This window comes from Dendrobates tinctorius, unplaced genomic scaffold (genome assembly GCF_039654945.1).
Source record: "Dendrobates tinctorius isolate UK_male_01 unplaced genomic scaffold, ASM3965494v1 ptg000273l, whole genome shotgun sequence".
Taxonomy (NCBI): Eukaryota; Metazoa; Chordata; class Amphibia; order Anura; family Dendrobatidae; genus Dendrobates; species Dendrobates tinctorius.
This window is the reverse complement of record NW_027361940.1, coordinates 1,708,154-1,735,957: the sequence shown is the minus strand read 5'-3', so window position 1 is coordinate 1,735,957 and position 27,804 is coordinate 1,708,154. Positions and strand designations below refer to the sequence as shown.

The 27,804-nt window shown below is 48.7% G+C and overlaps 1 protein-coding gene across 7 annotated transcripts; it reads left to right on the top strand.

The window, feature by feature from the left end:
• The first annotated feature begins 491 nt into the window (after positions 1 to 491).
• Positions 492 to 26,299, top strand: LOC141072446 (polyunsaturated fatty acid lipoxygenase ALOX15B-like). 7 transcript variants are annotated; one of them, XR_012226684.1, is made up of 16 exons: positions 10,555 to 10,717; positions 11,763 to 11,932; positions 12,906 to 13,110; positions 13,490 to 13,565; positions 13,674 to 13,796; positions 14,223 to 14,326; positions 15,926 to 16,098; positions 16,179 to 16,325; positions 20,896 to 21,099; positions 21,416 to 21,502; positions 23,418 to 23,587; positions 23,816 to 23,937; positions 25,256 to 25,356; positions 25,461 to 25,507; positions 25,756 to 25,926; positions 26,004 to 26,143. XR_012226684.1 is itself a non-coding variant. In XM_073559713.1 (15 exons), the coding sequence occupies exons 2-15, from the start codon at positions 11,795 to 11,797 to the stop codon at positions 26,181 to 26,183; spliced, it is 2,001 nt and encodes a 666-aa protein (XP_073415814.1). In that variant the 5' UTR covers positions 492 to 577; positions 11,763 to 11,794; the 3' UTR covers positions 26,184 to 26,299. The 7 variants fall into 7 exon arrangements, 5 of the variants coding, with proteins under 5 accessions (XP_073415814.1, XP_073415812.1, XP_073415815.1 ...); XM_073559713.1 differs by lacking the exons at positions 10,555 to 10,717; positions 25,461 to 25,507 and adding an exon at positions 492 to 577 and having other exon boundaries at positions 26,004 to 26,299; XR_012226685.1 differs by lacking the exon at positions 25,461 to 25,507 and having other exon boundaries at positions 25,256 to 25,370.
• Positions 26,300 to 27,804: the final 1,505 nt, after the last annotated feature.

The window sequence follows — 27,804 nt, the reverse complement described above, 5'->3', positions numbered from 1 at the left end:
AGTGATTATGTTTATGCACAATGATCATTTAGGCTTTACAATAACTGATATACTGAATTTCGCTTCAACCGTTTAGTTATGTGGGCCAATGATATGAGCAGCATGGGGTTGGAGTGCGCATGCGCGGTTCGGCACCCTCCTGACATGCGTGCCGTGGGCAGTCACACTGACGGTGTTCGTCCCTCATTATTTGGATGATGGGGGATAGGAGGCTGTTCATTATGACCGCGGCAGGATGTCTTTTAGTGGAGTGGAGCGCGATCGGCACATGCGCCATACAACCATCCCTATAGTGCTTTTTGAAAGGGTTTGATTCATTGGCTGAAGCATGGAAGACAGATTCTTTCTGATTGGCTGAGACTGGTATTTAAACTCAACACACCCCTCCTCACATGTAAAGCGCCATGGAATAAATGGCGCTATAACAATAAATAATAATAATAATAATAATAATAATAATAATAATAACACACCCATTGCTTAGACGCCCCCCTGAGGAAGCTGGGAGCGAAACGTGCATGTCGGGGTGGAGGGATTTTTCTCCCAGGGGACTTCTATTAACGCTGCCAGGATTCAGGTAATGGCCTCAGTAGCTCTAATGCTAACTAGTTTACATAGGTATACCATGGATGTGATTATAGAACTTTGGTTTATCTGAGCCGATGAGCTTGTGCTGTGTAGTCATTATACTCTGCATGTCTGAGTAAGCAGCAGACATTTATAGTATAGCCTTCCAGGAGCATACATCAACTGACTGCTTAGTAGCTATGAGGTTCTATACCATGCAGCAGAAAAACACATAATGGGAGGTGCAGGTCCCTCTCTTTTTGCACTGATTTTGGAAACTTGTATGTCTTTTAATGTTTTGATATTTGTATTAATAAAAGTAATTATATTTTACCATTTGAAATGCTCTGGTGTTGATCTGTACTCCAATTGGAGGTGATCTTGGATTTTTGAACCTTACAAGTTACAGAATTCCTGGAACACTTCTGCCTCGAAAGCTGGACCTTGATCTGTGAGCACTCTCTCAGGATATCCATGTGGTCTGCAGAAGTGCTGTTGGAATGCTCTGGCTGTCTGATCTTTGAAAGACACAACTACCAGGAATCTTGAGTAGTGGTCCACAATGGTAAGAGCATAGATGTAGCCTGACCGGCTTGGGACCAGCTTCACATGGTCCAGGGCCACCAACTCCAGGGGCTGTTTGGTGATGATTGCCTGTTGAGGAGCTCTCTGGATGTTTCGATCCTTTCTGCGCAGGTTACATTGTCCACACTCCCGGCACCACTTTACAATGGCTTTCCTCATACCAGCCCAGTAGAATCTCTCCCGGAGCAATGCATCCAACTTCTTCCATCCGAAGTGTCCAGCTCCATTGTGGTATGCTTCCAGGACCATTGATGCCTCTCTCTTTGGGACTACCACCTGCCAGACCAGCTCATGAGTGCGGGCATTGATACTCCTCCGACACAGCTTTCCTTCATAGATGAACAGCCGGCCTCTCTCCATCCACAACTTCTGGGTTTCTTCAGGAGCATCCGACTCTGGGCGTGAGTCAGCTTGGGACAGTAGCTCCTTCACCAGGCAGACTGCAGGGTCACTATCTTGCGTTTCTGCCCAGTCATGATGGGGCAATGGATTCAGGGTGACCTCCTTCAAGCCAGACCGTCTGTTTCTCACTCGTTGGGCCGCAAGTGGCCGGTAGAAGGGAGGTAACTCTATTTCTTCAAGAGCCTCAGGGTCTTCTCCTGCATCTGGTAGGTTAGGCATTCTGGATAGTGCATCAGCATTGGCATTCTTGTGCCCTGCTCGGTACTTGATGGTAAACTCATAATTCGATAGCCGAGCCATCCATCGCTGTTCCAGTGCACCCAGCTTTGCAGTGTCCAAGTGCATCAACGGGTTGTTGTCCATGAAGATAGTGAACTTGGCGGAGGCTAGGTAATGTTTGAACCTTTCGGTGACAGCCCAGACTATGGCAAGGAACTCCTGCTTGAAAGAACTGCAGTTGTCTGGGTTCCTTTCAGTGGGGCGCAGCTTCCTGCTGGCGTAGGAGATCACTCTTTCTTTCCCATTCTGTACCTGCGACATTACTGCTCCTAGTCCCACGTTGCTGGCATCAGTGTACAGCACAAAGGGTTTGTCATAATCTGGGTAGGTCTGAACTTCATCCCCTGAGAGCCATCTTCAGTCTGGTGAAGGACCTTTCCAACTCTTCAGTCCATTCAAAGGTGGAATTTTTCGGTTTCGTATTCTTGGACTGCCCCACCAGAAGATTTTGCATAGGAGTGGCTATTGCAGTAAAGCCTTTGATGAATCTTCAGTAGTATCCTACCAACCCGAGGAATTGGCGCACTTCATGGAGGTTACTGGGATTTGGCCAGTCCCTGATGACTGTGACCTTATCAGGATCTGGTGCCTCACCTTCTGCACTGACCACATGACCGAGGTACTGCACCTCGGGCTTCAGGAGGTTGCACTTGGAGGGCTTCACCTTCAGGCCAAAATTGGACAAAGATTTAAACACTTCAGCCAGGTGTTCCAGATGATCATCATAGGTTTTGGAGAAAACAATGACCTCATCCAGTTACAACAGGACCATCTCAAAGTTCATGTGTCCCAGGCAGCACTCCATCAGCTGGTGGAAAAGTAGTTAGCAGTTTTAAGTGCAGCTAATGATTCCTCAATAATAGGTAATGGGTAGGCATCTTTATGTGTAATGCTGTTAATTTTCCTGTAATCAACACACATTCTCATGGTACCATTCTTTTTCTTTACAAAAACTATTGGAGCTGCCCAGGGACTACAACTGTCTCTGATGACCCCTGGTTTCTTCATCTCTCTCAACATACTCTTAGCACATTGGTATTGTGTTGGGGGCATAGGTCTGTACCTCTCCTTTATGGGTGGATGGTCTCCAGTGGGGATATGATGTTGAACCCCTTTTGTCTGCCCAAAATCTAGTGGGTGTTTCCTGAATACCCGCTCATACTCTTGTGTCACTCTGTAAACCCCATTTTTCTGGTATGAAGGTGTAGAGTCAGTCCCCACCTGCAGTTGCTGGCACCACTACTCCATCTGCTTCACAGAGCCATTGTCCTCCACCTGATCGGATGAGACCAAGGGCTCTGCTGCCTGCAAAGAGTTGTTATTGACATTGAGCAGCTTAGCAACTGTGGCGTACCGAGGTATTGTGGCCTCCTCCTCCCCACAATTCAAAAGGCGTACAGGTACTCTCCCCTTTCGTACATCAACCACCCCTCTGGCTGTCAGGACAGTGGGCCTGCTCTCGGAGTATACAGGTTCTACCAATGTCTGGTAATCTCTCCCTCTAAGACCTTTAGCTGCCCGACACCAAACCAACATTTCACATCTGGGGGGTATTGCAATGGGGAAGGGATCACTCACTCTGACGCTACCAATCTCTCCGCCAGAGAGTTCCACCCGTTGTCTTTGCATCAGGGCTCTGATCTCCTTCTGCAGGACTTTGTTCTCCGGAACCAGCAGTCTCAGCCACCTGTTGCAACAAGACAATAACCTCGGAAAGACAGTTTTCAATTACATTTGTACCAAGAGTCATCATGGGATTACATTCACGTCGATCAATATCAACATCAGACCATGAGATTTTAGCTCCACCCGACCCACTTCAACAGTAATTTCTTTACATCCTATCTGTGGTAAAGACTGACCATTACTGGCAACTACTGTCAGTTCATCAGTTGGGCCTCGGGTGAGTTCAGAATCAGCTCAATACCGCTTGTAGAGGATATACGGCATAGTGATCACCTGGGAGCCAGTGTCCAGCAAAGCGTTCATGGGGATGCCGTCAGTCACCACTGGAAGGATCAGTCTCCCTCCAACATACTTGGCTCGCCAGTTCCTTGGGCCTTGTGGTCCTACTCCTGGGGGTTGGCCCTCTGCCCCAGGGGTTGCTCGTTTAAAGGACAAAATGTTGCAAGATGACCTGCCTTGTAGCAGCGACGACAGATGGGACGTCCGTCCTGATCATAGCGGTCGTTGTTCCTCCCTCGGAGTGGCGGGGTTCTCCTCTTCCGGAGCCACGGGACATCCTCTGGACTGGAAGCAAGCTGGATCTTTTCTTTGGAGGACACCTGTAGGGACTGCACGGTTTTAGTAAGTGCAGCCATCCCTTTGGTCAACTCCTGGACCTGAAGACGCAGCTCCTCAGTTGGATCTTTATCCAGAGTCTGTGCATCGGCCTCCACAGGGATGGAAGGAAAAGTAGCTTCCTGATGGTAGGTGATCGCTGGGCATCTAGGGGGCGCTGGACGGCTGTCAGTTGATTCTTGCAGAACCCGAATAGCCCTGTCCTTAAAATCAGCAAAGTCCAGATCAGGGTTTTGCAGGGTTATGATACACAACTGTCCTCTGTGGGTACTGGACAGGAGTCCTTCAATGAACTGCTCCTTTAACAGTTTATCTTCCTGCTTTACACTGTCAGGATCAATTTGCTTAACTGCTCGCAGCGCCTCCTGCAGGTTGAGAGCATAGTCCCTGATACTGTCCTGCGCCTTCTGTTTACAGCCAAAGAACCCCATCTTGATTTCAGCTGCAGTGCGGGTGTCAAAGGTGCTTCTCAGCTTGGCCAGGATCTTTGCAACAGTCTCTTTGTCATTGTCCTTCCAGGCTTTCACCTCTCTGTGCTGCACCCGTTAGCTGTCCAATCAGGATATTCACTTTCTGGCTTTCAGACAGAGGGTAGACTTTAAACAAACTGCACAGTCTCTCTATAAATTCACTCAGGGTATGTGACTCACCCGAGTACTGCGGTAGCCAGGCCGCTCCCGGTATGTAGGGCATGGACAGCGGCATGATGGGGACCGCTGTGGCAGGCGCTCCTCCTGGCGGTGCTGCAGGGTTGACATCGGCGCCTGCCGCTGCATCGCCGTTCGGCACGGACATCCTCTTTCCCCCCCCTAGTTAACGTTAGCCAGGGCCGGGGGTTGTGTGAGCTCACCAGCGGCCGCTTCACAGGCCCAACGCTCCAGGCTGTAGGCCTCAGCTCCTCCTCCTCTCGCGCTGTCCTCTCTTCCCACGCGGCACTTCGTGCTCTGCGGAAGGCACCGCCCACGAAGGCCTGCCTCATTCTTCCCGTGCGCACTAAGCAGCGCGGCAATTGGTGCCAATTTCACACACAGTCTTGTACACAAACACTGCCTATGGCACACAGGACCCGAGGGGGTACCGGGCTTCGTAATCCTGTTTGTGATGCTAAGTTGGGTCGCCCTCCCAGGGCTGTGGGGTACTCGGTACCGGGCCAGTGTCAGCGGGATGTGTCACAGCAGCGGTGACCCGGTCCGTGGCCCTGGGCGCCCAAGTAATGGGGGAATGTAGTTAATGGAATGGAATAGTATGTGACGCCACCTGTGGTGTTCGGCAAGGGAGATGTTAAGCCGACGCTGCGTGCAGATCCTCTGGGACTGTTGGTATGGTGCAGCAAAGACGTAATAGCTCCCCACAGGTGAAGCTGTAGTCCCAGGGCAGTGTAGATGTGGTTGGCACGGGGATGTAGCAGTGCCGGAAGGGTAGGAAGCAGACAAGACACAGCGGGGTGCAATTTCTGTACCTTTACTTGATAAATGCAGTCCAGGGTCCTGATTACAGATGGTGCTGGAGCAGGCTAGCCTGGAAGCAGCTCAGGGATTCTCTCTCAGCAGATGGGCTGTGCAGTCTCCTTCCCTAGCGCTTGTTTGAATGAAGCACTCCAGTACTCTGAAGTTCCTCCTGTCAGATGTTCCCAAGAACCGTACTTGCATAGCTGTAGCCTCTCTCGGGGACTCCCTTCTCTGAGTCCTGGCTCTCTATTCAGTTGCTGTTGTGCCTCAAGTCTTAGATGGCAGTAGGGCATTTACAGCCTCCTACTCCCCTGGTATCTGCTGTAGGACCCTTAGTATCCGTACAACCGTGGAGACCAGGCTCCAGTTCATGCGCTCTCAAGCTGAGGGAGTTCTTCTTCCTCAGCTCAACCTCCAGCTTCTCTACACGTCTGCACACTTCACCCTCCGCAGACTAACTGACCACTCCTTCCTCGTGGCCCTCAGAGAGCACTCTTCCCCTTAATCCCGGTTCAGAGTTCCCCCTGCTGGTCTGGAGTGGAACTGTGTTGCATGTATAGATTGACTGTGAGAGAGACCCATCATTGCCTCCAAGCCTGGTATTACCCATCCCTGGAGGAAGGCAAAGCCATTGTGGCGGCCATGCTCCTGGGGGCGCCACACCAGTGGTACTGGGATTGGTGGTTTTATGATACAGTCGGTCCTCCGATTCGACTGTTTCGGCTAGTTTTTGGCTTGTCCTAATGAGGGACATTGACTTTTATAGGTTTTGTGTCCTTGCATTTTTAACAATAATCAATAAATGTTATGTTTTAAGGTCTCTATTTGCCATTTTTGTTCTGCTATGTGGCAATGGTTCGGTGCACCGCCTGTGTCACGTCCCAGGTCGCCATTTAGCCTAATGCTTCCCCCGGTCTGTCACCGCGACCTGTGATTCGGACACATGAGGCCAGATGGGTTTTATCTGCTGTTTCTGGTCACAAGTCGCACTAGGCTGCCATAGCCGTCAATACCAGTGCATGTGATGGCCACGCACTCCGGCCGCTGGGCAGTGATTTGGCTTCTTTCCTTTTACGACAATAGTCACATGACTGTAAATCCCAAAGGAACAAACATTTTTGGTTGAATGACTTGCCTGACAATTGTTGTCACCACTTGGTGTGTCCTCATCAGCTGCCGCACTCCACCGTGCTCCACCACATTGACACCCCAAAACGCCTCTGCCCCACCGTGCTCCACCTTGTGGCCTTCACACTGTGCTCCACCACGCTGTCTCTTCACTGTTTGCTCCACCCTGTGGCCTTCACACTGTGCTCCACCACGCTGTCTCTTCACTGTTTGCTCCACCCTGTGGCCTTCACACTGTGCTCCACCACGCTGTCTCTTCACTGTTTGCTCCACCATGTGGCCTTCACACTGTGCTCCACCACGCTGTCTCTTCACTGTTTGCTCCACCATGTGGCCTTCACACTGTGCTCCACCGCGCAGTCTCCTCACTGTTTGCCCCACCGTGCTCCACCGCGCAGTCTCTTCACTGTTTGCTCCACCATGTGGCCTTCACACCGTGCAGTCTCTTCACTGTCTGCCCCACCATGCTCCACTGCGCAGTCTCTTCACTGTTTGCTCCACTGCGCAGTCTCTTCACTGTTTGCTCCACTGCGCAGTCTCTTCACTGTTTGCTCCACTGCGCAGTCTCTTCACTGTTTGCTCCACTGCTCAGTCTCTTCACTGTTTGCTCCACTGCGCAGTCTCTTCACTGTTTGCTCCACCATGTGGCCTTCACACCGTGCAGTCTCTTCACTGTCTGCCCTACCGCGCAGTCTCTTCACTGTTTGCTCCACCGCGCAGTCTCTTCACTGTTTGCTCCACCGCGCAGTCTCTTCACTGTTTGCTCCACCGCGCAGTCTCTTCACTGTTTGCTCCACCGCGCAGTCTCTTCACTGTTTGCTCCACCGCGCAGTCTCTTCACTGTTTGCTCCACCGCGCAGTCTCTTCACTGTTTGCTCCACCGCGCAGTCTCTTCACTGTTTGCTCCACCGCGCAGTCTCTTCACTGTTTGCTCCACCGCGCAGTCTCTTCACTGTTTGCTCCACCGCGCAGTCTCTTCACTGTTTGCTCCACCGCGCAGTCTCTTCACTGTTTGCTCCACCGCGAAGTCTCTTCACTGTTTGCTCCACCGCGAAGTCTCTTCACTGTTTGCTCCACTGCACAGTCTCTTCACTGTTTGCTCCACTGCACAGTCTCTTCACTGTTTGCTCCACCGCGCAGTCTCTTCACTGTTTGCTCCACCATGTGGCCTTCACACCGCGCAGTCTCTTCACTGTTTGCTCCACCGCGCAGTCTCTTCACTGTTTGCTCCACCGCGCATTCTCTTCACTGTTTGCTCCACCGCGCAGTCTCTTCACTGTTTGCTCCACCGCGCAGTCTCTTCACTGTTTGCTCCACCGCGCAGTCTCTTCACTGTTTGCTCCACCGCGCAGTCTCTTCACTGTTTGCTCCACCATGCTGTCTCTTCACTGTTTGCTCCACCATGCTGTCTCTTCACTGTTTGCTCCACCACGCTGTCTCTTCACTGTCTGCCCCACCGTGCTCCACCGCGCAGTCTCTTCACTGTTTGCTCCACCGCGCAGTCTCTTCACTGTTTGCTCCACCGCGCAGTCTCTTCACTGTTTGCTCCACCGCGCAGTCTCTTCACTGTTCTCCTACTCAGCAGAACTGTCTGATGCCAGAAGCGACACCGCGTCACAAACGCTTCAGCACGCGTTGGGGTTTGCCAGAGGCCGGCGGAGAGGAAGCCACCGTGCACAGGAGCAGAGAAGGAAGAAACCTGCACAGCAATGGCCACACTCAGGGAAGGCGGCATAGACTTCTATGAGGCCGCGCACATTGGGAGCGCCTGGCCGCGAGGGCCGCAGCGGCCACACAATAGTCTGCACGGCTTTTGTCAGAGGCCAGGGCGCCATCTAGTGCTCAGGCGCAGTAGTGTCAGCACTTCTCCAGGAGCGATTCCTATATGAGGGAGCAGAGCCAAAGAAATGGCCGCCAGCGCGTCACATCCCAGGAATAGAGGGAAGAAGGAGAAGGAGCTGTAGAAACCATCCCAGGGCTGCGGCCAGTGTAATGTGGGAGGAAGCTTCCAATATGGAGGTGGCTACAGAAGACATGGCGGCTGCTCCCTCATATAGGAATCGCTCCTGGAGAAGTGCTGACACTACTGCGCCTGAGCACTAGATGGCGCCCTGGCCTCTGACAAAAGCCGTGACACATTCCAAGCAAGCTGCTCCCAATGTGCGCGGCCTCATAGAAGTCTATGCCGCCTTCCCTGAGTGTGGCCATTGCTGTGCAGGTTTCTTCCTTCTCTGCTGCCGCCATTTGTATCTGTGGCTGGTCACCGCTCTCTGGAGCACAGTCCCCCTTATAGTCCGGGTATAAATGGTGGAGTTTTCTACATTTCACTTCAGGTTCTCTTCGCTGATCTCGGGGCCTCGTGGCTTCCTCTCCGCCGGCCTCTGGTTGACCCTATAAGGCCGTGTGCACACGGTGCGGATTCTGCTGCGGGCTACAATCTGCAGCATGTCAATTCTTTGTGCGGAATCCGCAGCGGTTTCACACCTTCTCCATTGTAGAGATGCTAATCCGCAGGCTAATCCGCAGGCTAATCCGCAGGTAATCCGCAGGCTAATCCGCAGGTAATCCGCAGGTAATCCGCAGGCTAATCTTCAGGCTAATCCGCAGGTAATCCGCAGGCTAATCCGCAGGCTAATCCGCAGGCTAATCCGCAGGTAATCCGCAGGCTAATCTGCAGGCTAATCCGCAGGTAATCCGCAGGCTAATCCGCAGGCTAATCCGCAGGTAATCCGCAGGCTAATCCGCAGGTAATCTGCAGGCTAATCCGCAGGTAATCCGCAGGCTAATCCGCAGGTAATCCGCAGGCTAATCCGCAGGCTAATCCGCAGGTAATCCGCAGGTAATCCGCAGGTAATCCGCAGGTAATCCGCAGGCATTTTGACCTGAGATTTTACCTGTGGATTTTTCCAAATCCGCCGGACCTAGCTCTACGTGTGCACACAGCCTGCCTCTCCCCTTTAGGGTGTGTGCAGACGCTGCGGAATCCGCTGCGGATTAATCCGCACGGATTTTGCAAAAACTGCAGATAAACCGCAGGTCAAAAGACCTGCGGATTATCTGCGGATTCACCATCTCCACAATGGTGGACATAGGAACCCGCTGCGGATTCCGCAGAAAGAACTGACATGTCAATTCTTTCTGCGGTTTCAAAACGGCAGGAAAACCGCGCGGATAAATCCGTGCCATCTACAGAGGTTTTTTTCCCCATTCATTTGAATGGTACTGTACACCGCAGCAGAATCCGCAGCGTGTGCACACAGCCTTATGTCTCCACCCCGCATCGTGCTGCAGTGTATATATATACAGGTGTTGGATTCGGATGCCGGCTGCCTGACAATCCTTTCCATAGACCTCAGTGTAAATCCCATGCGGTTTGCAGACGAGTCGGCGATTCCCAGAGGAGCGGAGAGAGTGCAGCGCCCGACACGTATCGCGGTGCCGCCCCCGTAACGGTGTGAGGAGCCACAGTGTGACCTGGCGCCCACAATCGCACCGTGGACGGAGCTTTTGTCTCTCGTGCCGTAGACTTCCATGTACGACGGCCGCTGATTGTGCGATTCGGCCATTGTTGAACAGTAAGTTCCCGGCGGTGACCTCACGCCCCAGCGAGCGGCGCGGATATTGGCTGCGGGACTTGTCTGACAATTGCTGCTCAAGATAAATTTTCCTGAAATGAATGATTCATGGAGAAAAGTGTAAAAAAAAAAAAAGTGAAAAAATTCAATAAAAAAGGCTGAAGGTGATAAATGTAATATTTCCCCAAACACTACTGCGAACCACGAATAAATCCTTCCGGAAACATCTGCAGGTGCGAAGCCTAGAAAGCGAGGAGCAGCAGGTGGAAAGATAAAAAAAAAAAATGTTTGGTATTTCAAGGGTTATCTGCTCCAAGCAGTGTCCCCCTCTCCGGAGCAGCACTCCCCGCCCTGCTGGCCACGGCTGCAGGTCGTTACCGGCCCATAAAGCTGATTCCCACCTGCCTGCGCTCCTCCACCTGCTGCAGAGGGGTAAGTGTCCGGTGCAGGGGTCGTGGACAGGGGGCGTCCAAGCTTCACCCTTTGTTTTGGGGTCTGATCCGTTGGTGACTTCTTGCCACCAGGACGCAGTGGGCATCGCTTTTTGGGCGGCCACGTTGTGCTGGGACACATCTGAACGCTTTCTCAGCACTTTTTTTTCCTTCGGTTTATATATATTTTGGGATCCGTTTATTTCTGCTGTTTTGGGGTTTTAGTTTCTCTGCACGTTGTTGGCTCGATGGACGTTGCCTGCAATGACCCGATGTTAAGCGGAGATGTCCCGTAGCCCTGATCCATCGTGGAGCGATCGGCCGGTGGGCCATGGTCAGTATTCGTAAGCCAAGACCCGAGCGGGTGAATACAGACTTTTCCTCTGATGATCCCGCTCCGGGGTTTGGCTTATAAATCCTGATAGTGTGAATGTGACCTTAGAGAATCTGCCGCCTGCTCGTGCGTCCAGTCCTTGCTGTTCCGAATACTCCATGTCGTTTTTTTATGCGGCTTCTTTGGTGTAAGCTCGTAGGGTCACTACCAGCAGAGGTTTCCCAGGGGGTTATTTGGGGAGGTCGTTACACTGCTCTATATATAATTATCCTGTGAGCAACATCCACTAAGAAAAGACCCTAAAATGACTATCAGTAAATATTAAGTTCCAGATCCCAGTGGGAATGCATATAAACGCACCTTCTGACCTGGAGACACGTTCTCGGATGCACAGGGAGAAGAGCATCTAAAATTCAGTCTGATTTTCAAAACTTTTTTTAATACTCCAAATGGTCACTCTTAGTAAAGCATAGACGCCTTTCGAGAACTTTAGATTCAGACTTTTGTCCAGCAGAATTGTGACTGCAGCTCTGAAGCTTGTGATGGACGCCCTTTGTCTCTAATCCTGATTCTGGACACATCTGTAGATTGGTTTCTTTAACGTCGTCACGTTTGTTTCAGTAACTTGTGATCTGTTCTCTGGGGATATAATTTGACTTATTAGATGCCTTCTGCTAACTTGCGCCCAGTGACCTGTCTTCTACACGTGCAGGGCTGATTCAGTGTGGGGCATCTACTGAAGACATGGGGAGCTACAAGGTGACGGTAGCCACAGGCGAGGACCTCTTCTGTGGGACCATTGACTCTGTCTCCATCAGTCTTATTGGGGAGAAAGGAGAGGGTGTCAAGAGGAAGCTGTCCCACTTGTGGTTCCACGGATCGGTGAGTGGTCTTGTAGTACAGACAACTGAAGTGAGAACCTTGGGTAGTAAAATCCCTGTTCTCCCAGTCTATCCCACCAGTCACAGAAATGAAGTCACCACCAGTGGCCTTTGAGTCAGATTTTGGTCTTGATCCTGGCATTGACCTTCTTGGAAAGGAGTAGCCACTTGTTCCTGAGCTCAGTGGTGGTGCTCGTGTCTTCTTTTCAATTAGTCCTTGGCATGAGTTTTCTGGGACTTTGCCATAGTCTTCATAAAGGTGTTGACAACTTCCAGATGGCTACTTGTATTTATGTACGTCTAATTATGTCTCTTTCCAAAGGTGTCTGATCTTCAGCTGTAGACCATGGTTCAGGTTTCAGAAGCTCCACTTCACCCCAGTTACTGTTTCACATCATTGGTGATTTGTTGATCAATGTCTCAATTCAGAAGCAAAGCCAGTCTCTTCTCTTGTGCTATGATGTAGAAGGGCTGAGATATTGAAATGGGCCATTCAGCCATCTCCCTTCACACAGACCTGAGATGTCAGACACAATAAATGGCACCTCCAAACCAGGACTGGCTGAAAACTGAGGATCAGAACACCCTAATTGGAAATGGCTAGAAGTCCCTGAACCGATTAGTGCATGCACAAGGAATTTGTGAAGGTGGCCAACACCACTTTATAATCAGATGAGGCTAGTGACTAGGCAATGAAAAGCCTCTATCTGGCCATCAGGGGTTTATAACCTTGGGGATTAGGGACCATGTCTGCATGGAGGAACTGGTTGTCAAGGCTATATTGTATCAGGAGTGGTTGAGGTTCTTTTTTGGGTATTGAGGCTGTACCAGACTGAGCTCCTCAATGTTGATCAGACTTGCACCATATGCACAGGAGGACTAGACAGCTCTACATACAGATGGATCGGTTGTCTACGGCCAGTAAGGGTGGGTGTCTATCCTAATGTGGGTCCATGTTCTTTCTACCTGTCCAGGTGTGTGACTTTGATCTGACCATTGAGCAGGATATTGGGAAGCTTCTATTTGTGCGACTCTGCAAAGAGACTCATGTGTTCAGAGTTGATGACTCCTGGTATGTCCTGTACGTCCATGTCACCTCCCCTAATGGAAAGCTCTACCAGTTCCCCATGTACCAGTGGATCTCCAGCCAGACCAATGTGGTGGTCCCTCATGGGATAGGTGAGTAATCCTGACATGGTCAGATGATCCAGCAAGTAAATCCCATTCTGAAACAGGTGGCTCCATATAGGGAACCTATTGTGCTCCATATTCCAGTCACCTGTCTGTTCATTTTGGCATTTAAGGGAAAAAAATAATTTAAAGCAAAATGGGCATAAACCTTTAGGGTCAGGAGCACTACTCTGCCATCAGGTGCACTGGACTTCATTCATGCACTTGGCGAGAAGTGCACAGTATGTCAGGAGCTTTTCTTACAGTGGAGACCTTTGGTGTGACCACTCTTACCTGAGGGACCTCTGGTAGACTGGGTTAGAAGGTCTTACAAGGGCTGGGAGATCTCGTGGGCAGTGATGCTACTTGGTGTGACTGGCTGTTTCAGGCAGTATACGATCCTCCAGGAATGTCTGTGTGGCTCAGAGGACAGAAGAGCTGGAGAAGAACAGAGAAGCTTACAAGTGAGTGATGCCACATGTCCCTAGCAGTAGGGTGGCCATGGGTTATAAATGATGGGGGTACCCGAAGAACATGTCCCCCTCTGTCTAATTCTAATGGTTACTTTGCAGATGGAGGCTGGCGGCTCCCGGGGTCCCATACTGCATCGATGCAGATAATGTAGATGATCTACCCATTGATGAACAGTACTCCATTTTAAAGAATGTCAGCTTCCATTTCATAAAGTTTTTGGCGTAAGTTGTCAGTGGATCGCGATTAGACCAGATTAATCAACTGCACCGTGAAATGGTCTGGAAGCTTCCATCACTGGTCAAATGTCTAATAGAAAAAGGTCATGTGAACTTAGTGGTGTTCTAGGATTAAACCTGCAGCTGAGGTGATCCTAGTAGATGCATCCATGGTAGGCCTCAACACATTGATATAAAGAATTCCTGTTTTTGCTAATTGGTTAAGTGACGGAACCAGAGCCTGGACTGTTCCTCAGCCTCAGGTGACCAGTGACGAGCTGCTGATAGAAGTAGATCGCTGCATTGGAGAATGTATGAAATATATGGCTGATCTTGTGAAGGATATCTGCACTTATATTGTGTCCTAAGCATTTATGATCTTCTTGGTCCTTCTCCCTTGAAGCCCCTTTAACTCCTCTTATTTTCTTGTAGAGCCCTTGAAGTAAGACTAAAAGGTTTAATAAGTTGCACCGATTCCTGGAAAAATCTAGAAGACATGAAGACTATATTTTACTTCAAGAAAACCAAAACTTCAGGTGTCTCCCTCCCACCCATCCTTTGTTATTGGGTCGCCCTCACACGCCCAGGGCAGCGGGGTGCTCAGTACCGGGCCGGTGTCAAGGTGGGAATGTGTCACAGCAGCGGTGACCCGGTCTGTGGCCCTGGGCGCCCAATATCAATGGCGGTGATGTCAATAGTGTTATAGCTTAGTTGACTAGTTCGTGACGCCACCCGTGGTGTTTGGCAAGTAACGTGTTGAGCCAATGCTGCGTGCAGATCCGCTGGGACTGATAGTGTGGTGCAGCAGAGATGGTATAGCTCCCCACAGGTGGAGTTGTAGTCTCAGGGCAGTGTAGGTGCAATGGATGAGGAGAGGCGCAGAATGGTATGGAGGCTGGTACCCAGGTGTAGCGGTGCGGGAATAACTGGAGGACACCAGAGTATGCGGTTCCAAAGCTTTACTCACTGTTTGCAGTTCACTCCACTGCCTGCCTCCGCACTGTGTTCTCCAGGTCAGGGCTCCAGCCAACCTCCAGGCCAGATAGGATTCTCCCTTCCACACTCCGCCAACATGTACCTTACTGAGTGACTCCTCCAATGCGCCTTTAGGTGCGAAGCACTCCAGTACTTAGTTACCCTGGAATGCCTCTCTCTAGATGTTCCTTGTCTTTACTTGTATGACAGACAGCTGTAGCCTGCTTCGGGGACTCCTCACTGTGTCCCGGCTCTCTACTCAGTTGCTGTTGTGTCCCAAGTCTATGACGAGAGCAAGGCGTTAGCGGCTCACTACTCCTCCGGTGTCTGTTGCCGGACATAAAGATCCAATCAACCTTGGGGACCGGGCCCCGGCCTTTGCGCTCTCTGGACTGGAAGGGTTCTCTATCTTTCTCAACCTGCTTCTCACCGTCCTTCTATTCTCCTTCGTTCTGATCTGTTCTATCTCTTATGGAATCTGTAGTCTCCAGTCTACGTCTTTCTCCTTCTCTTCCTTCCCTAGGGAGCTCGTTCCACTAAGACCAGTCCTCAGCCTCTCCTGTGTTACGAAGCCAGGGACCACAAAAGGCACCCTATGACCTTTCCAGCATAAAGCATGGATGGGTCCCTGCTGAACTACCCTGTTGTGTGGGGTGCAGGTGTTGGAATGCGGAAAGGAGTTCCCAGCCTACCTGGATGGTGGGGCGCTACACCTTAGGAGAAGGTGCAGTACCTCTGTGGCGACTGAAGCCTCAGGGGTGCCACATTATGGCCATCTATCTTATTGCTTTCTTAACCCCAGAAACATGAGCCATGACTAATCTCCCAAGAACACCCACCTTGCATCTGATCTTAAGGCTTCTCTATATCTTACTGTACCAGATTATTACATCTAGTCTACATAAATGCAACTTCAACAAATGTTTGCATTACTCTTTACAACACAACCATAAATTCTAGGTTTGTTGGGTTCTCCAAAGACCATGAAACATTGGGTAAAGAAGGTGCCATAGAATGACTCCCTATAAACTTCCTCTGGTTTACTGTGACTAGTGGGAACTCATTGCTTATTCCTCAGATCTCTTTATCTTGGGTGACCATGGTATGAGGATGCTTTTATAATGAGGGTACTATCCCTTATTCCCCTCTTCATTCTCCAGATGAGGTCTCCAGGATCTGGAATGAAGACTCCTTCTTTGGTTACCAGTATCTGAATGGAGTTAACCCAATGCTGATAAAGAAATGCACTAAACTGCTGGAGAACTTCCCGGTCACTAGTAGCATGGTGGCCTCCTCCCTGGGTACCTCCACTGACCTTGAAAAAGAGATGCAGGTGAGTGACTATGATAACGCTGTACCTTTACCATGTCTTCTCCTGTGTGGACTTCTCCATCTTGTCCACTGATCTTACAGAACGGAAATGTCTTTATGGCCGATTACAAGATTCTCCACGGAGTTCCTAATAATGACTTGATTAATGGGAAGCCGCAATACATCGCTGCCCCTATGTGTCTGCTCTGGAAGGACCCTCAGGACCAGCTGCTCCCAATTGCTATCCAGGTATTGTCGTCACTGCATTTAGCATCTTGCATTTTATCCTCCTACTTTTGGCTGTACTCTGCATCCTTAAGACATAGGTCCAGCCATAAGCCTTATAGGCGTGTCTGAAGGTCCATCTTCCAATCCTGAGTCATTGAAGGGACATCCACAGCTCAGAACTACTATCAGACAGGGCGTCTTCCACTTGGGAGACACTGTTCATTAAAATCTGTGGACTGTGCAATGCTTTCTTATGCAGTGGTGGGGTTGCAGTTTTGCCCACAGATCACAACTGATCACTGAAGGCAGGGCTGTATTTATAGCTAAGCACAGGAGGGCACGTGCCTAGGGCGGCAGGGAGGAGGGGGCGGCATTTTATAGGTAATCCTTTAACTTTTTAACACACAACAGTTCTGGCGGCAGTGGGGAAGGAGGCAGGACCTCACCAGAGTCTGTCTCACAGAAGAGAGCCTGAGCTCAGGTGGAGCGTCGGCACCCATCTGGCTCTGAGTAGTGGAGCGAGGAACCTGTAAATCGGTACAGATGAGGGGTCTGCTCCACACTATGTAAGCCCATCCTGCAAGGCCTCCCCCTCATCCTGCTACAGTCTGCAGAGATCCAGACCTCCAAAATCGGCAGGTGTACTGTATAAGGAGTGGGGGCTGCAGCTCCTGCAAGATGGCCGTCCGTTCAATGGATCAGAGGTGATCGCCTCTTCTGTGAATCTGGGCCAAAGACTCTGCTGAAGTACAAAGACAGGGGCACAACTGCACAGTGAGATCTTCCCATCTGTGAGCTCGTACTCACTGCACCAGGCATCAGCTACAGGATAGAATAGTATACACACCTGTGAGAATGTGTGTGTGTGTGTGTGTGTGTGTGTGTATAATATATATATGTGTGTGTGTGTGTGTGTTTTCCCACTAACAAAGATTCATTTTAATCAATACATCTTGGATGTTAAAATAAAATGTTCCTATGCTGAGAATCTCATAAAGATCCCCCCGCTGTACTGTGTAATGGTCGTGTCTGACTGTACAGGTATAGTCTGATCATACCACAGCTCCTGGGCAGAGGGACAGCAAAAGACTATACACAGGATGGCACAGGGATCAAAAGTTATTCATTCTTTGAGGTAAAACCTTTAACGGTGGGCAGTGACATGTTTTTACCTCACAATCAGCTGTGATCTGCATAGTCTCTTGCTCCCCCTGTCCAAGAGATGTGGTACAATCAGATCATGTTCCTGTATGGTCGGACACGACCATTACACAAAATACAGCGGGGCACATTTATAAGATTATCTCGGCACAGGAACATTTTATTTCACATCCAATTGTGGAAATTATTTCAAGATCTATTTTTAAAGTCAATTTGTCTATGGAACTTTCTGTGGAGAACCCCCTTTAAAAGAAAATGCTTTAAAGGAAAATGTGCACAATTCACCACAAAAAAGTATGGGGTTTGTAATATATATTTTTTTAACTTATTTGCATAATTCCTTCCATTCTAGCAAAGATGCCACATGACCACTGCAGCCAGTCATGCATGCAAGCATCGCTCCTGAGGCCAGCGATTGGCTTCAGTGGATGTACGCCATGTTGGATCGGAGTAAAGCCCCCGTCACACACAGCGAGATTGCTAGCGAGATCGCTGTGTGACACGTATCAGCGACCGGCCCCCTGCCGGGTATCGCTGATCCTTGTGGAAAGGGGTGGACGTGTTTTTGATTGGTCTCCTGCTGCCAAGCATGCATCGCTGCGTGGTGGCAGGCGGGAGAACAGTGTGCTGGTATCCAAGGTAAACCGTGGGTTTCTAAGCGATGCCCTCGCTTGTTACCGCGTCGTCGCTGGTGAGATCTGCCTGTTTGGCAGCTCACCGGCGATCATGTAGTGACACACCAGCGATCCTGACCAGGTCATATCGTTGTCGAGATCGCTGGTGCGTCGCTATGTGTGATGGGGGCCTAAGATTCACCAAATTGTGGCCCAGCATCTGTAGTCCAGTTGGTAGACCAGAGCCCTGCCATCACCTTGCTACCTGATGGAAGCCTGGACACCTCTTCTGATGGCCTTCATGATGGTGTTCCAGGACGGCGTCCATATGAGGCCTACTAACAGTAAAGGTGAGAAGAAGGTAGGAGGAGGAGGATCTCGGGGCTCTAGTCTGCTGACAACAGACCACCAACATGGTCACTGAAGGCAGGGCCCTGTATATCTCTTTGGTCATGTCTATTGCATATGATCACAGCTAGGATCGCTGTATTTATGGTTTTGGGTCGGAAAGAGAATTCACAGGTATTTCATTCCTTTCTCTCTGAAAAATGAAATTCTCAACAGCCCACGAGGGGGTTTTTCACTACTGCGATGACCTCCTCAATCAATGTTTTCTCCATGTAAAGTAAGTCTCCTCTGGTGACAGTGCCATTCTTGTGACATTGGATGCAGGGCTCATGTGACATAATGTCATGTAACCCCTGGGAGACCAGGTGTCAACATTAAAAGAACGGCACTGCCACCAGAGGCGACTTAATTTACACAGTAACATAGTTATTAAGGTTGAAGGGAGACTTTAAGTCCATCTAGTTCACCCCATATCCTAACCTGCCCTAAGATGTTGATCCAGAGGAAGGGAAAAACCCCATGTGGCAAACGGTAAGCTTCACATTGGGGAAAAAAATCCCTTCCCGACTCCACATACGGCAATCAGACGAGCTCCCTGGATCAACGCAATATTAAGGAAACTAGTGTATATACCCTGTAATATTATACTTTCCTAGAAAGGCATCCAGTCCCTTCTTACATGTTAGTAGGGAATCACTCATTACAACATCATATGGCAGAGAGTTCCATAGTCTCACTGCTCTTACAGTAAAGAATCCGCGTCTGTGAGTATCCTAAAACCTTCTTTCCTCCAGACGTAGAGGATGCCCCCTTGTCCCCGTCACAGGTCTAAGAGTAAAAAGATCATTAGAAAGGTCTTTGTACTGTCCCCGCATATATTTATACATTGTAATAAGATCACCCCTAAGCCTTCGATTCTCTAAACTAAATAACCCCGAGTGTAATAACCTGTCTTGGTATTGCAGACCCCCTAGTTCCCTAATAACCTTGGTCGCTCTTCTCTGCACCCGCTCCAGTTCAGCTATGTCTTTCTTATACACTGGAGACCAGAACTGTACACAGTATTCTAAGTGTGGTCGCACTAGTGACTTATATAGAGGTAAAATTATGTTCTCCTCATGAGCATCTAGGCCTCTTTTAATGCATCCCATTATTTTATTTGCCTTTGCAGCAGCTGCCTGACACTGGCCGCTAAATGTGAGTTTGTCGTCCACCCATACACCAAGGTCTTTTTCAGTGACAGCTTTGCCTAGTGTTTTACAATTAAGCACATAATTATACATCTTGTTCGTTCTACCCAAGTGCATGACCTTACATTTATCCCCATTAAAGCTCTTTTGCCATTTATCAGCCCAAGCTTCTAGTTTACGTAAATCCTCCTGTAATATAAAATTGTCCTCCTCTGTATTAATTACCCTGCAGAGTTTGGTGTCATTTGCAAATATTGAAATTCTACTCTGTCCCCCTACGAGGTCATTAATAAATCTTAAAAAGAAGAGGGCCCAATACTGACCCCTGTGTTACCCCACTGCTAACTGTGACCCAGTCCGAGTGTGCTCCATTAATAACCACCCTTTGTTTCCTATCCCTGAGCCAGCTCTTAACCCACTTACACATATTTTCCCCTATCCCCATTGTTCTCATTTTATGTATCAACCTTTTGTGTGGCACCATATCAAAAGCTTATGAAAAGTCCATGTACACCAAGTCCACTGCATTCCCTTGGTCCAGTCCGGACCTTACCTCTTCAAAGAAGCTCATCAGATTAGTCTGACTGGAACGGTCCCTTGTAAACCCATGTTGATATTGGGTCATGAGGTTATTCTTCTCCAGATACTCCAGTATAGTATCTCTTAGAAAACCCTCCAGGATTTTACCCACAGTTGAAGTTAAAATTGTTGGCCTATAATTTCCAAGTTCAGTTTTTGTCCCCTACATGGAGAAAACATTGAGAAGGTCATCCCAGTAGTGGAAAAGCCCCTCAAATTGGTGGTATCCTTGCCAATTCTCCCAAAATGCAGAGGGGAGTCCAAGTAAAAGGTGTTGGTGCCAAAGGCAGCACTGACTATAAATACAGCCTGACTGAGGGACCACAGCAGTAGATCGGCACGAGTGAACTCCCCTACATTATTTATACTTCTCTAGATATCTACCTGGTGAGATTACCATGATCATGTAATCAGCTCCTGCATTGACCCCCCCCCCCCCCCCCCCCCCATCACCGGTGGCCACTGCAGTCTCGTGAACTGTGACCAGCTGTGGCTTCTTAGATTGACCTGTATGCCTGGCCTGAGGATGTGAATACCCAAACACTGAACCAGCAGCTCTGGAGGATAAACTTCAAGATGTCCATAGCCTTAGGACTTGGCCTTACATGCTGTGCATTGGGTCCCGATGCACATTGATGCACTCTACATGATTTGCACATTTGAGGTTTTATGGATTTGGTCCACTTTCTTCTGTTACAGTTGGGTCAAACTCCAGGAGAACAGACACCGATCTTCTTGCCCAGTGACAATGAGTGGGACTGGACCTTGGCCAAGATCTGGGTGCGCAATGCTGAATTCCAGGTCCATGAAATAGTCTACCATCTGCTCCACACCCATCTCTTTGCTGAAGTATTTAATATAGCCACCCACCGGCAGCTGCCGCATAACCACCCAGTGTACAAGGTGAGGGGGATCCCCCAATCGTTACCCCTGATTCCTGGTATGGAGGACATGCAGCTGAATAGCTCATAATTTGATGGATCCATAGAAGGCCTGATCTCTGGTTCCAACTCCTTGATGGGTTTCAGCACCCAGCAGCTTCCACCTTGTCAATCATTGGCACTCTGCATATGGAGTGTTGTGGCCAATGATCTGGGGGGGGGGGGGGTTGATTGTCTCAGTTGCCTTTTTTTTTTTTTTTTTTTTTTTTTTAAGGTTATTTAATTCTTGGTTGAGAAGATTTTAGAACCTATTTATTTTTATTTCCTCTTCTCATTAGCTTGTTGTTCCCCATCTACGCTATACTCTGGACATCAATACACTGGCCAGAATTCAACTCATTTCTCCAGGCGGAGTCTTTGATAAGGTGAGTCCCTCATACAACTAGTGATGAATGTTGGTAAAAGATAAGTTTAAGCAGAGGACCTCTGTAATAGTGTAGCACCACTTGGGTCGATGTTTCACTGTGGTACTGCCACTCAGACGAATCTTGCCCTGGGAACAGACCTGGAGGAGATTCTCCTGATATCCTCTTCCTATTTGTGATCACCCACTGACGTCTCACTAATCACTGCTCTTGGGTCTCAGCACTACGACTACTCACTAAGTCTCCTAAAGACGTTCCGGTATTCTCACTGTAGATTCTAGAACTTGCCTGTGTAAGGGAGAACACTGCCGCTACTGAGGTTCTGTGAGTCTTGCTTCCTTTGTCACTGGTTTCCACCCAAAACCAATGATTATCTTCTTCCCTGAGTGTGTCCTGTTCATTCTCTCAATCTTCATTAACTTAATATTTCCTGACACTACCCAGAGATTACCAATCCTCCTCCCCACTATGGGCTGGCCCTACAAATAACTGTCTGACCCTGCAGTCTGTTGCTGGGCAGACTTAACCTTTCACACAGTTATATGCAAACATTGTCACCTCCTATATTATAAATTACCTTCACATTGATTACTATACATAACTATCACAGCATACATTACACTTCACATGGCTATGAACTTCATGCTGCAGACAAATATTAACCCTATGTTTAGCAAACCCATTCAAACATTAGACCTGGTGGGATCAGAACCAGCATCTCAGGATTGAAAGTACCAGTGCAGACAACCCAGCCATAGTGAGGCCCGAGTGTCAGATGGAGAATCTGACATAGAAGGGGAATGGAGAGCATATGCCCTGGATACAGGGCACTGACACCGTACATTACTGTATTGCTCCTCAATAAAGGTTAATTAGGAATGACCCCAACCGACCGCAGGGCAGCAACATAACAGCGGGACGGAAACTCTACTTCCCAACAAATCACCTGGTCCTGAGGAAGGATGGGGGAAAAATAGTGCGGTCACTGAGTAGTTGGCTATATGGGTCGACAACTCGTTGGATTAAGTGCCATCACCTGTCCCATCTTCGATTTGTGGTGCGGTTTGAAGGATGAAAAGAAAAGGGAAAGTGTGGATTCACTGAGAGGCAATGCCAAACATCCTTGGTGACAAATTGGGATAACACAGTATCCTGCTGCTCTGCTGGAATGAAGAATCCTTGGGACCAAGATGAGTGGGACAGGTTTTAATTTCTACAACGCATTTCAAGGCTGGACTGGCGTCAAACGAGGGGGAGAAACATTGCATCCATTTCATGTTAAATAGATGCTAGTCCTGTCATGAAAGGCGTTGTGGAAATAAAAACCCATTCCACTCATGTTGGTCCCATGGATGATTCTTCCAGCAGAGCAGCCGGATGTCGTGATCTCATCCTAATCCTGTCCTGGAGGAGATCGTCTCCAGCCGCGAGGCGGCAGCTGATGGGGGTTAGGTGTACATAGGACTTGTACCTGCTCAGGTGAGCACCTTGCTTCTACTTTCCTTGCATACAGAAGGTTATCACCCGATGGTCTTGTGCACTTTTCTCTCCTACAATGTTTCTATGAAACCTCCTTGGTGGTAGTTTATCTTGTAGTGATGAAAGCCCCAAAAACTATTAGTGACCTTGTCTTTCTACTTGACTGCTTCAGCGGTGGAGCTCACCCTACTGCTGGACATGACAATTGAGCAATGACTGGCAGCAGCCGCTTGCTCCTTCAGTGGTTTTGTCCTACAAAGGCTGTGGGAGCTGGTGGACCTGGTCTTGTCGTGGACTGGTGGCTTCCAGAATAGGTTATAGTGATTATTACTCTGGCCACTGGGATGTATTGAAGGCTCTTACAAGGTGCAGCCAGCAGGTTGGCTTCCCTCTTGGTTGGGTTACATGTGCTTAAACACTATTCTTTCTTTTGTAGTATACTGTACTTGGTATGAAGGGTATTAATGCTCTACTGGAGAAGGCGATGCATGAGGTGACGTACAGCGGCCTCTGTCTGCCTGACGACATCGTGGCCCGAGGATTGGAGTCCATTCCCAACTACTACTACAGAGATGATGGGAAGATGATCTGGGAGGCGATGGAGAGGTGACGAATATGGGGTGATGTAAGGGCTATAAACTGAGCTTGACTTGTGGGGTGTATTCTTCAGCACAATGGTATACGGGTAGGACCATGCAGTGCCCAGATCAGGACAGTGGTGCCTTATAGATCAATCCCGGTAATTGTAGATCTAATGACTGGGGAGGGTCTGGAGATGACCCCATAGTATTTAGTAAGCTGTGATCTAACCCTCCATCTCCGCTCTCCTTCCAGCTTTGTATCTGGCATTGTGCACTACTATTATAAGAGTGACGAGTCTGTGCAGATGGATCCAGAACTGCAGGACTGGGTGGCTGAGATCTACGAGAGGGGCTTCCTGAAACTCGAGTCCTCAGGTATGACCGTTGTAACATCACCATGATAATGGCAGCTCCACCACCGTACCAATGGAGAGGATAAGTAACTGGTTACTTCATTTGTGTCCTCCAGAGCTGTAATCCTTTTTCTGCCTTTACAAGGTTACCTTCTTGTTTTTCTTTTCTTCCCTGTATAGTTTAGATGGCAGTGATCTGTTCTTTAGGCAGAGCACTTATGAGGAAAACCGTATTTAATGTGTAGCCGTTACTTGCAAAAAGACATGATACTCAAGATGTCTCCAACAGCTCAGAGCTCTGCAGTTTCCTTATAACCTGGTTTTGGGCAGGGTCTCATCTTTGAGCGACAGTTCAGGTGAATAGAACTACAAAGCTCAGCACAAGTTCTGCTGTAACACATTCAGACATCAATGTTTTTGTCTGGAGCTTACACTCTAATCCCTGTAGTTACACATAGAGATAACAGGACACTTGAGCAAACACACAGCTCTGGACAGTGAGAGCTCTGGACAGTGAGAGCAATGATTAGCGGCTGCAGGCTGAGCATCACTTTGGAAAATGGGAGGGATGTAGATCACTGATGTATAGAAATGCACTGCAGAGGTGACTGGGATGTTAAGAGTTAACCCCTCCTCTGGAATAGAAGTGCTACATGCTTCCTGCCAGGGTCTGAGTAGGAAATACAGGCAAGCTACATGGAAACCAGCTGTACCCTAGGAAAGAAACGCTCACTGCAGAAAAATGACGGCAGATTTAAAAAAAAGTCCACTGCAAACTTGCTTATTTTCATGCTGCCTAACCAACCAAACTTTAAAACCCCTTTAAGGCCTCATTCACAAGCTAGTATTTTGCATCAGTGTTCCTCCAAACCAGGAGTGAAGCTTAGAACAGCTGTCAATCTTTCAATTATAGTCTGTTTTCGAGACACCTGGGTTTGGCTTATATATACTGGTGTGAATAAAACCTTGGTCAGTGCTTAGTGTAAAATGCTCCAACCTTGTGACTGTCCTGTGGATCTTGTGAGACTTCGCTCCTCACTGAGCGTTCTCCATCACACCCAATCTGGTGTTCTGCTGGGTCTTTATGATCAGTGGAGGCTGATCTTGATGACAAAGGGAGTGAGGTCCTTCAGAGCATCGCTCATAGCCACTCTGCACAGAGAACTACAACACAAACCAGGAGCCGTGCTGCAGTTCAGAGCGTAACGGTTTGCCTGGATTGTGCGCGCCAACACTCTACCCATCACTTGCTCTAATTTGAGATGATTTAAGCTCTCCATGTCTGTAAATGATAAAACCAAAGTGATAAATTCTAATCACTGTCTGACTCTCTTCACCAGGAATCCCATCATCCCTGGAGACTGTGTCCTCGTTGGTAAGATATCTGACCATGGTGGTCTTCAGATGTTCTGCAGGGCATGCAGCTGTCAATCTTGGCCAAGTAAGTGGCAAAACGTAAGAGTCGCACACAATACTGACCTCCAGCAAGGTCTTCATCTTGGCCTGAAGATGCTTCCGTTTTTCCTTCCTCTGGGGTTGGTGCAGGCATGGCTCCGAGCAAACTCCATGGTTGACAGTCTTCGTCAGCAACTGTGAGCAGAAGCAACAAGGTCTACCTCTCACTACCGTTAACCACTCCATCGCTACAATTATCCAGCATTGTTATATTGCTCAGTGTTGTGGGAATAAGGATTCTGCAAAACAATCAGTGATTCCATTACATTTGGGACCTGCCGTAGTCAATGTAACGAGCTGTGTAGAGGGATCTCAACTTGTCCTAGGTCATGGCTACACATCTCATGGCTAAACGTGCAGAAACACTTTCCTGTCTTCCTTGCAGTTCGACTTCTTTTCCTGGATGCCCAATGGACCACCATCTATGAAGAGCCCTCCTCCCTCAATCAAAGGGGCCACCACATTACAGACTATCCTGGATTCCTTGTCTGACGTCAACACCACAGTTATGGAGCTGGTTGCTGTGTGGCAACTCAGCACTGAGCCGCTGGACCGGGTGGGAATTTACCACCAGTAGCTTTCACTAACCTATTCGATACTTGGTCTTATCCTTTTTTATTTTGTATGTTACAGAAACGTCTTGGTAATTATCACGAAGTGCACTTCATCGAGGAAACCCCCAAAAAACACATTCAGGAATTTAAAGAGAAACTTGCCGAGATATCCAAGATAATTAATGAGAAGAACCAGAGCCGGCGCTTGTCCTACCTGTACTTGGACCCAAATCACATTGAGAACAGCATCTCCATCTGACATCGCAGCTTCATCCATTGTGGTCTGGACTGATTGTGACTTGCTCGCCCTCTTGGTAAAGCGCCGGGTAGAATTCTGTAGACGCAAACTGGAGAATAAAATATTTTGGTGTAAAATTTGGTGTCGTGGAGTAAAATTAAATGAATCCTTTAACATCGGTATAACGTGCCCTGATTATAATGTGGCCAAGATTGGACCCTAATAAGTAACTTATTTCTTGTTTGAATATAATTTTTTTTTTTTTTTTTCTTTTACAGAAGGGTGAGGATCGGTCAGATTTGTTTCTAACGTTTGCAGCCCTGTGATCCGGTGCCATGTAGATCTAAGGTTCTTCCAACTGCTGCCACAATGGCCACAGGCCTTACGCTCAAGCACCTTTGGTCCTGATCTAACAGCAAGGCTTGCTACCTGACTGCTGTGACCACATACATAACCTAAGGGAGCAGAAGACAAAAAATTCACATTCTTACACTCTCCTGAGTTAAGAAAAAGGCACTAACAAGGATCTGGGAGGGCAGAGCAGCGCGATGTGCAACACGCCCGAGAGGAGCTGTGCAAAGTTTAGGAGCCAGCAGAACACAATCCTCCTGGGATTGCTGACTTTCTTGCCGAGTGGAGCAAGGGCTGCATAGTTAGTCACTCATGTGACTGTTGCTGGTTTTGCCATTAATGTTCAAGGATAATGCCCCTAATTCCATGTACAGCTTTCAGCTTCACTTCCTGTCACCCCCCTCCCCCCATTATGGGCTTCTCCTACAAAGTTTTCCACCACTCCCTGTGCTGGGCTGCAAGTCAGCAGTGAGAACAGACCCATAACTTTGAGTAACTTCATCCAGTACATGATGGGCTCCATATATAATGGCCCCATATAGTATAGGATGGGCCTCATGTATTGCTCCATACTGAATGATGGGCTCCATATATAATGGCCCCATATAGTATAGGATGGGCCTCATGTATTGCTCCATACTGAATGATGGGCTCCATATATAATGGCCCCATATAGTATAGGATGGGCCTCATGTATTGCTCCATACTGAATGATGGGCTCCATATATAATGGCCCCATATAGTATAGGATGGGCCTCATGTATTGCTCCATACTGAATGATGGGCTCCATATATAATGGCCCCATATAGTATAGGATGGGCCCCATATATTGCTCCATACTGAATGATGGGCCCCATATGATTCTTTAAACAAAGAAAATAAATGCTCATGTAGTGACCAGAAAAAAACAATTACTAATGTATGTTATATGGTAAGTGTGTTCTCTATTCCTTACATGATACACTTGTGAAAACGGCTCCCCATCTTGCCTTGGGAGGATGTAAATTATTTAATACTACACTGCCCTCTTCAGCCTTAGTTTGGCATTGCAACTTATTTTTCCCGTCTCCCATGACGGCACACATGAGGGGATCCGCCCAGCCAGGACAGGAACCCTACTGAAGATAAAAGGGGCGGTACCTCTCCCTCGCTTCAGTTGGGTTTCCTGTCCTGACAGGGACCCGTGTGCTGAAGACGGTGTGTCAAGATGTCTGAACCTGCCCACCCCCGTGCCAGCGTGGAAGATCAGGCAGAGCCTGTGCACTGGGCGTCGGGGGTGGAAGCGCCGTC

Coding starts and splice junctions, on each gene's coding strand:
- LOC141072446 (XM_073559711.1), top strand. CDS start 10,570: ATGTTTGGTATTTCAAGGGTTATCTGCTCCAAGCAGTGTCCCCCTCTC. Junction 13,111..13,489: donor GGTGGTCCCTCATGGGATAG/GTGAGTAATCCT, acceptor TGGCTGTTTCAG/GCAGTATACGATCCTCCAGG. Junction 23,588..23,815: donor ATCTGGGAGGCGATGGAGAG/GTGACGAATATG, acceptor CTCTCCTTCCAG/CTTTGTATCTGGCATTGTGC.